The 9,836-nt window shown below is 40.7% G+C and overlaps 1 protein-coding gene across 2 annotated transcripts in view; it reads right to left on the reverse strand.

Moving 5' to 3' along the window:
- jag2b (jagged canonical Notch ligand 2b) overlaps nucleotides 1-9,433 on the reverse strand; it is a 53,655-nt gene extending 44,222 nt beyond the window's left edge. The window contains exons 1-2 of one of the 2 annotated variants that reach the window (XM_044105912.1): nucleotides 9,021-9,433; nucleotides 7,463-7,780 (exon numbers count right to left, since the gene is read on the reverse strand). In XM_044105912.1, coding sequence (XP_043961847.1) covers nucleotides 7,463-7,780; nucleotides 9,021-9,089 — 387 coding nt within the window. In that variant the 5' untranslated portion in view covers nucleotides 9,090-9,433. The remainder of the gene's footprint in view (nucleotides 1-7,462; nucleotides 7,781-9,020) is intronic. The other variant, XM_044105911.1, reaches the window with a different exon arrangement.
- Between the last annotated feature and the right edge of the window lie 403 nt (nucleotides 9,434-9,836).

Below are 9,836 nucleotides of genomic sequence, written 5' to 3' on the forward strand. Positions count from 1 at the left end.
AACACTTCACAAAAGTGGAATAATTTCAGCAGAATCTGAAAAAAAGCAGCTTTTGCTTTCTGTGTTACGGTTTATACATGCTGCTTTGTAAGATATCTGGGTAAGGAGGACAGCACTAGAGGGATTTTGATGCATTTTTTGCAGACTGAAATGTGTCCAAAGTTAAAAGAAAGTCAAAGTCACAAAACCTTAAGCATAACAATCAAAAACAGATATACCACTTTCCGATGTTTTAGGCAACCAATTAGTTCCCTGCTCTGATCTTTGACGGAAATCCAAACACTTCATAAAACATGGTTCCCTTAATCACATGAATAAGACAACAGGAGTTCAGTAGTTATGGAGAAGCTGTTGTGTTCCTCTTGTACACGCTGTACCTTGTGTGAAATCAGACCGAACAAAAACAAAACGCTCTCATAGGAAATCTCTGCAGTCTCCTGCCCAACACTATCGCACAAATATCCAGAAACTTTAGGGTCAGATGGTTCTGATAAAGGCCAAGAAATGCTCCTTCCTCATAGAGGATGTGTGATGACAAACAGTCCAGGACATTTTGTCAACTTTTTAAACTGGAGACAGACGAAATTGGACAATTTGAAAGAGCAGAATTCTTAAACGCAGTTTTGGTTCAAAACGGCAAATTTAACCTCTCTGGATAAAATAAAGAGCAGTGACATTTAGCTTTATGGGAAAAGTTGTAAAACAACACATAAACTGGGTCATGGCTTGTTAACAGTCAGTTCTTTCCCCAATTTACTGTGATGCAGTCAGAACATGTAGACATTTCTAATCACTTTGTTCATAATTTTACTGACAAGAAACAGACAAAACTTTACTGAACTTAACGACTTTGACAAGCTGATAAATCTTTTTAGTCCTGTCAAAAAAAGTAAAAACATTCTCATATATCATGTGAACCTTTCCCTGAACTCTCTAAAATATTCATATTTGGTCAGCAGTTCAGCATTTTATGGTTGAGCTCAGGTTTATTTTAGAACTTTAAAACAGCCAGAAAGTGTCTATTCTGGTTGGTTTTTCAGCATTAATGCACATGATTATCCAACCAGGCAGGTAATCGCAGGTCGATTTATACTTCCAAAGGTTCATGCAAATTCTTTGAAGATTGTAGAAAGTTACATTCACATGGAACAGTTTATTAAAAAAACATAAGAATGAATTTCAAACAACTTGAAGGAGGAATAAAACTATAGTGACTGATTATTCTTAATCTTATATTGCATAATATTGATCGTGCACATTTTTCCATATACGTTACTCAAAAGAACATGTGTTCTTTTGTTGAAGGTTTTTCATTATAGTATAATTCATTTGTTTTGATCTATGGCGTTTTATTTTGTATTTGTTTAAATTATAGTTTTACTTTGAATTTGCCCAAGGCCTTTCCTCTGGGTCTCCCCAACAGCTCTGATTCACAGCTCCTTATTGCCGCCTTTTGGAGATGGAGGCAGTTGGCCAGCGTCTCCAGAACGATTTGAGATCCAGCTTAACATGCACCACTGTGTCTCACTCTCTTATCCAGCCAGTCATGATTTTTGTTAAATAAATCTAATTTTAAGTTATTCAATGTGTTGCTTCCCTTTTGTTTTGTGGTTTTAGAGCCAGACCATAAATTGGGGGCTCGTCCGGGATTGATCTCTCGCAGTGATCTATGTATGTTATGCATTTTTAGTTGTTTATGCTGAATTTGTGGATCACAGTAGCAGTAGATGCAGGAAACCTCAACTAATTGGGATCCAAATTAAAGTTCAGACTTTGACTACACCAGAAACAAAAAGCAGGACTTATTGTGTGCTGCCCTCTGCAGCGTAGGTGAGTAAAGCTGCTAAACGCAGACTTAGGACATAAATACCCTCAGCATGACTTGTGGAAAAAGAAGTCCTCTCCTAACAAAACGTCACCTTGGAAGCTCAGACCGACCGGCTAATTGCATAATCAATACAGAGCCGAGCTGAACCACAGGTGAGACTCGTGCGAGTGGTTTTCCACGCTGCAGTGCTGGGACCAGGAGGAGGACGGGTGGGTGAGTGGGGGAGGGAGGGAGCCACAGATAATTGTTTACTGGAGGCCTATGCACGCCATCTCCTAGCAACAGCTTTGACAAGCTCCATATCAGGTGTGGCTAACCATGACGGCGCAAATTAGCCTCCAGTTGGCTGCATCCAAAACATGGATGCTTGATCTCTCAGGAGTAAAAACAGGTTAACAGTGTAAGAGAGTCAAAGAGGTTCTACCTGCTGGAGTGAATTCAGTTCGGAGAATCAGAGAAATTCTTATGGGGAAGTCCAGTTAAAATCTTTTTAAACACGAGACCTATTTTGAGTTTTTTGGCAATATTTTCAACCCATAGTTGCTTTTAAATGACGTTATGCAATGGGGCAACTGCACTGACAAAAATACTAAATCTTAGCAAGCCTTGCACTTGAAATAAGACAAAAATAACTTAAAAGTAACTTTTCAGGAAGATAAGCTTGTTTTAAGTCACTAATTCTGAAATATAGATGCAAAAAGTACCAGCTCCATTGGCAGATTTCTTTTTCCACTGAAAAACAAAAAATTTCTTGTAACTAATGAAAAGAATGTGCAAGATGCATCTTACTGGAAAGATACTTTTAACTTGGAACGGTTGAAATAAGGCAAGACTAAGACATCTGAACTAAAAACTTATTTAGACAAAAATACTTATTTTGTTTTTGCAGTGCAAATCTACCAGATTTATTATGTGAAAATGAAATGAAGTGGTTTTAAGATTTTATGTAAAATCTGCACAATTGTACAATTTTTCCAAACACACACTAACTAAGAGTGATTAAAGTAAATTGACAAGTGTCTAATCACAGCTTGTAATTGATTATCTTAGAAAACAGGCAATACAGCTGCTGTTTGGTTCAGAAACACGCAACAAAGCAATAGAAAACTCAACGGTTTAAGTCGTTGCGTTGCATACATCTGCTCCTAAAAAAGAAAAACCATCTTGAGTTCTTCGAAGACAACATAAGTGCTTCTCCAAAATTTGCAAATAAAAAACAATAAATATTTGTTTGTCAAAAGAAGATCAGTTTTGTTCCATCAGGAATATTTGTACAGCACCAACAAATAAAAAAAATAGTTATTTGTAACTTTAAGAGAAGATAAATATATAATTTTGTGCAACTGCATTAGTTGGAACAATTGGATTAATTAATTATTCACACAACTGACCCGTCAAGTTACAGATCAAGGAGTTCAATTCCAATTTCCACAGATATCTTCCATATTCTTGTCCTGACGCAGAAGAAATCAAGGAGTGTGACGGGAGCATAAAGTAAGCATTAAAGGAGCAGCGTATGCGTGTAGCACGTAACAACCCAGGGAGAAATGCCAAGACCAAATACTTTGGGTTTGAGCCAAGAAAAGCCGTTTTGCACACGTCTGTGCAGGTTAGAAAACAGTTGATTTAATGAAAGGGTAAATGTCAATCTCTCCCTACAAATGAGAGGCTTAGGAGCTTCTGTAAATTTTACTGAAAACTTGAGCAATTCAGCTTTTCTTTTTTTTTTCCAGTTCGGCCTTACTACACGCATCCAGCAGAGAGAGGATGGAGGTTTGACACATCATCCGAGTCCAGAGGAGATACAGTTACAGACAGGCTCACGTCAAACGGACGTCCGGTGCGCCGATGTGGCCGGCGGGCGAGGAGGGACAGGCAGAGAAATTCCACCGGCAATTTCATTAGCGATCAGATGGATGTAGGACATGTCTTTCCCCCTCCATTCATGCTCCTGGAGCGCACAAGCAGCGGCAAACAACCAAATGGAAACTCAATCAGGCCGGACAGATGAGACCCTGACTTGTTCAGCTGCCTGCCAAACTGGGCTAATGATCATTAAAAGGTTTTTATCCATCTTTGAGAAGGTATTCTTGCATTATTGTTATATTCACTGCAAAAACACAAAATTTTACCAGGAATTTTTGGTCTAGTTTCTAGTACAAACAGTTCACTTGAAATAACACAAAACTAACTTAAAAGTAACTTTTTAACAAGAAATAGAAGTTTTTTTAAGTCAATAATTCCTTAACATCAATGAAAAAAAAAATACTAGTTCCATTGGCAAATTATAACAAGACATTTTACCCAAAACATAAGAGAAATAATCTGTCAATGGAACAAGAGCTTTTTACTCGTTAGTACATTTGAAATGAGACAAAACTAATATAGTTGCTCTAGAAACTAGTTTAAAATTACTTGGTAAGATTTTGTGTTTTTGCAGTGAAAAATGTCTCAAAACACTAATATTATCATTTATCACTAAACTTGTTATGACAAGCCCAAGTTCAAACATCTCCAACCTTTTATGGATGCAAACTCGACTAAAAACCCACCTGATTAGGATTGTATTTGAAATGTAATCAATTACAAATTTACTGACGGAACCTGACTTAATGTCGTGTTTTGATTGTTGATTCTACGTTGCATTGTGTTTCTGTGTTTGATTTGATGCAAAGCACTTTGAAATGTGCTGTACAAATAAAATGTTATTGATTGATTGATCAATAAAATCATCTCTTGACGAAACAAACCAATCCCTGCTCAGATTTATTCTCAGACGCCGCCTGCAGTCCAAGACTCCGAGCCTCGCCCGTTAGCTGGCCCGTTAGCTGGCCCGTTAGCTGGCCCGTTAGCTGGCCCGTTAGCTGGCCCGTTAGCTGGCCCGTTAGCTGGCCCGTTAGCTGGCCCGTTAGCTGGCCCGTTAGCTGGCCCGTTAGCTGGCCCGTTAGCTGGCCCGTTAGCTGGCCCGTTAGCTGGCCCGTTAGCTGGCCCGATGACACAGCTAGCAGAACACTACATCTTTGTCTCTTGAGTGAGGACAGCAACGACGCCGCGGCCAGTGACCCCCACCAGCTTGCTGTGACATCTGGCACTGGAATAGTGCAACGTTATCAGCTGGGACACTTAACAGAAGGACAACACACCAGAATAACCCTCTTCACCTCTGCCAGGGAGCCAAACAACAGCCTTCTCAGCGGGTTGCTTTTCTGTGTGAGGCGAGGCATGGAGTTAATCCACAGAAAGCAGAAGCTCAGGTGGTGAGAAAAAAAAAAAAAGAAGAAGAAGAAACACCTGACTGTGTAAACGGCAGCCTCATTGCTTTAACATATGGCCTTTAGTGTTTGAAATTACACCTCTTGGCATTTTCCCCTGAAGCTAAGAAATGTGTTAACAAGGCAGTTGGTTCAAAACGGGATTGGCTTCTGCTACAGAGACCAACGTGTTCCTGCTAACAAACCACGTCAATATGAATACATGATCTTAAAACTCAGTAAACCAGCATTTGAAAGTTAAAATAAAATTAGGGCTGAGCTAAAATTACATCTGAGAAACGTTTATCGGTCAGTAATATATAATTATTGACTAGTTTTTCGTTTTATATAAAATACAGCCAAACCTGTGGCGTGATATTTCCTGTTTAATCCAGTTCTTTCTCCTCCTCGTCGTTAATTTTTAAGAACATTAGCGGAACCTTTAACTGCAGCTGTCACTCAACAGGCTGTTGCTAGGTAACCAAGGAACGAGAGGGAGTTGCTAGGTAACCGAAGTGTGAGTGAGTTAGTTGATCCACCAAACTAGCTTAGCCCTGACAGATTGAGCAGCTAAAGGTTCAGTGAAATTATTGAAAAATCAGACGTATTATCTATTGATAGTCTATCGCAATATACAATATTGATTTATTGTCCATCCCCAATTAAAATAATTACTGATAATCTAATTTTTGACTCAACATTTTTAGCATAATAATCTTCAAATTAGTGTTGGGCACTTACCGCATTGTTTATCACGAGAAATGTAACATTGTTATTCATTATTGTCACGATAAACTCCAATTTTTAACGTTTAAAGAAAACCCTAAAACTATCCGGATCGTCAGGATTGTTGTTTTTACTGTTTTTCCTCCAACGTTTGTTCAATAAAAGGTGTATTAATCGATTTGAAAGAATAATTAAGTGCAGGTCAGTGATATAAATTACATTTTTCTATGTGACTGGTGCCCATTACAACAGGAATGTTTTTCAAGAGCAGCATTTGTGTTCACACACCTCTACTTTGCACTACGCTAAAAATTCAATAAGTAGCTTTAAAAGAATAAAAATCTGCAGGTATGAAGTGAAGATTCATGTCGTTTCCCTGAGCCAAAATCATCAGCTATCACTCATCCACAGTCACACAAGCTTAATTGCCCTGAAGGGGCCACCAGGGGCCACCTGGCACCCTCAGCAGGAGAGGAGGAGCGGGGGGAGGAGAGGTGTCAAAACCAGCCAGAACCACCGCCGGCAGGCATCGCTCACTTCAGCTGAACGCATAATTCAACCTTATGGGATAATGTCAGCCATTCATCACGTTTTTTTCTTCCTGGTTTATTAAATGGAGCATCCAACACCTAACAGCAGGCGCCCCTCACTCCCTCACACACCTGTGAAAGCTCGTCAGTTTGCTCCTGCTTTGCATACAAAACAAAATGAGTAGGTAAAATAATCGCGTTTTATTTGGAGTGAAATACGACAAGGTCTTCCTGAAAGGCGTCGACATGACAGTTTCTCCACAGACTTGTAGTTCCCCGCTTTGATAAAGATCTCAGTAGGAAAACACTTCTGATTGATCCATCATGGCCGCAGCAGGTGCAAGCTGGTGAACTGGAACAACCCTGAGAGTTTTATTTACCCATTTAGGGGCAAGTTTAAAATATGCAAAAACACTGCAACAACGCCTGCAATAGTCCTACACTTAAACATCCAAATACTGTTTTTCCATGAAAACAAAAATCAATCAAAAACAGATGGATAATATCCACATTTGGCATCAATCTAAAATGAGTGGTGCATGCATTTTCAACTTCAAAATAAATGTGTATTTAGCTGCAACATGCAGCTTTTTTTGGACATGAGTTGCTATTGAAATGATAAATTGGAAATTATCCAATAAACATGCAACAAAGCCTACAATAGGTCTACCCTTAAACATCCAAATGTCGTCTGTTCCTGAAATCAAACCAACGTTTCTCAACTAAACAGTTAATATCCACATTAAAGAGACATTTGGCATCACTCTCATGGTGTAAACTGAGTTTTATGTAGCTAAAATTAATGAAAATTCAGCTTTTGGTCGACTAAACATCCAGACAGGGTGCACCCATTTTCAACTTCAAAATAAATATGCATTTAGCTGCAATATGCATTTTTTGATAAGCAGTCTCTATGGGAAATTATCCAATAAACATGAGAATGTGCACACAGACATTTGATGCTCCAACTGATTTTGAAATTCAGAAAATAAACAAAATTTGGAAAGAATCCGTTTATAAAATCCATCTAAAAATAAACCCACTTCAGAGTAAAGTGTGATTTTGCTTCAGGTGTGCACAAACGACACTTCTTCTTAAAATAAAGGTGTCAGGAGAAGCTCACTCACCACCCAGGCGAACTGGAAGGGAATCACGATCTTTCCGGCTTCGTCGCTCTTCGCGTTGTTCTTGGCGGCCTTGAAAGAAAACGTATTCCCACCGAGAACCGGCGTAGATCCGACTCCGAAGGTGCAGGCCCCGGTGGTGGTGACCTCCATCTGGTACTCCTTCAGGCACACTCTCAGGTAGGTGTCGCACTCGTCCCGGGTGCAGCGCAGGTCCTGGGGACTCCTGGGGCCGTCGCAGCACTCCCCGTCCGCCAGCTCGCCGTTCACATTCTCCACGGAGATCAGCTGCAGCTCAAAATAGCCGGTTGACTGGGACACCTGGAAACAACGAGGCCAAAATTAAATGCAGTGGGGTGGCTCCCCCTCTCCACTTCTTTAGAGAATAATAATAATAATAAAATAAAAAACAGACCACAATAGCATTTGTGCAGCTAAAAGAAGCAGAGCCGGGTGTAGGAAGTTGTCACGGTGCAATCAGATTGTGGGAAAGGCGCAAAAACTGATTTTTATTCGTTTATATAAATAGTATCGCCATGTCAACATGCATATTTAAAGTGGTTTGACAGGACTTGTAGCTTAAGTGTTCAGACGGTGATAATTATAGAGAACACTTGTGAAAAACATGGATACGAGAACGCAGAGCCAGAGGTGGGGCAGGAAATTTATACAGGTTGGCACCACTGGGGTGGCAACACTGGTCTAAAGTCAGGAGGGTGGCCAAACTGGGAGCTTTCATCCTCCCGGTTGCTTCAGTTTACACAAAGGCTTTCACAACAATCTCATAAATAAAATGTCAATACCACAAAAATAAGTCAAAACCTCATTTTATTGGGTCTACAGGGTCATTTGCAGGATACTAAAACCAGGTGTGGGTTGGTGATTGCCCATCCCAACATACATGTTATCAAAACTTGTCTTCTCATCTGCTAAATTCATACCGGTTCCATGTATTTCCATATAGGTTGTGTGTCTAGATTGGGGTCAAGACATTTACAACCCCCCCTTGGTGGCACCAGATGTATAACTGGTCTAATTGGGTCCAAATTAATGGCAATAATGAGGCTCTCCCCCTCCATCTCAGCATGAATGAAGCAGGTGAGCACGCAAATTATCCACCGCAGCGGCCAATTGATGCAAAGCAGCAACTTCCAACTTGCGCGGCGACACTTTGCATGCAGGGATTTCACACCAGCAGCTCATTAACCGCGGCTGCAAGCCTCAACCGCGATGCAACTTCCAACTTGTTCCGTCCGGGCCTCATTGTCACCCGCAAATAATTGAGATTAAGAGGGAGAATCCGAGTGAAACACGGAGAGCAGCCGCTACCAGCTCCTCGGACTTCAGTCTTGTCATGGTAACACGATCACATGCTCCACAACTGAAGGGCTACGCAATTCAATTATCGATTAATTTGATGCGAATACGCAGCAAATCCATCTCTAACCCACGCCCACCAAGTTTCATCTCGTTTAATTTATCTAAAGAGGAAAATGTTGTTGTTTTTTTAAAGAGCGTGCTTGTGTGCAGGGCAGGGTGGGTAAAATTAGAGTCTCCTTACCTTCGTCCATAACGTCAACAGCAGGCACACTATTGGGAGGCAATTCCTAATCCTGGTGCGGTTCCACATGCCTCCGATTAATTAGAGTGACATGTGAGGGAGGGAGGGGGGACAGAGAAGCGATAAGAAACAGACAAACAGCCGCGGAGCCGGCGACCAGTCCCTCCTCTGCTGACATGCAAATCCACAATATTTCACATGCGCTGCGTCCTCTCCGCCGTGGCAGATCCTCACCGAGGCATTACGGATTGCGGCGCACTGATGGCTCCACGCACGGCAGCGTCCCTCCGTCAAATCTCTCCACACAGCAACTGAGATGTTTCGCAGTCACAGCCTGAGGAGAGGATGTCTGCTTTGATTGGCAGCTCCGCAAACCATTTACAAATTGGCCTGCAGGCAGTCTCTGAGCCAACCGGATTAGGGGGCGGACAATAGTATAATACCCCCCTCCTCCTCCTCTTTTTTTCCTCCTCTTCTTCTTCTCCTTTACCTCCTCCTCCTCCTCACAAAACTTGGATTTCTGCTCTATTGAGCTTCACTTTAGACGGCGCGCAAACAAAGCGTGGCTCGACTTTAATTAAACGCTGCTGCAAAGGCGTCACATTTTTTTTAAGTTTATAACCTAAATAAGTTATTTTAGATGATTATGACAATATAAAATTAATAGCTTATAGCATAGTATGATATTCTACTTATATATTAGTTGAAACTCTTTAATTTATTGCAATTTGACTGAAATTTATATATAATTTTCAGCGATTAATTAGCGTTAAAAGGTAAAATTGCCCGTTAAAAACCAGCGCTTGCAAGCAATGG

Source organism: Gambusia affinis, linkage group LG22, assembly GCF_019740435.1.
Source record: "Gambusia affinis linkage group LG22, SWU_Gaff_1.0, whole genome shotgun sequence".
Taxonomy (NCBI): domain Eukaryota; kingdom Metazoa; phylum Chordata; class Actinopteri; order Cyprinodontiformes; family Poeciliidae; genus Gambusia; species Gambusia affinis.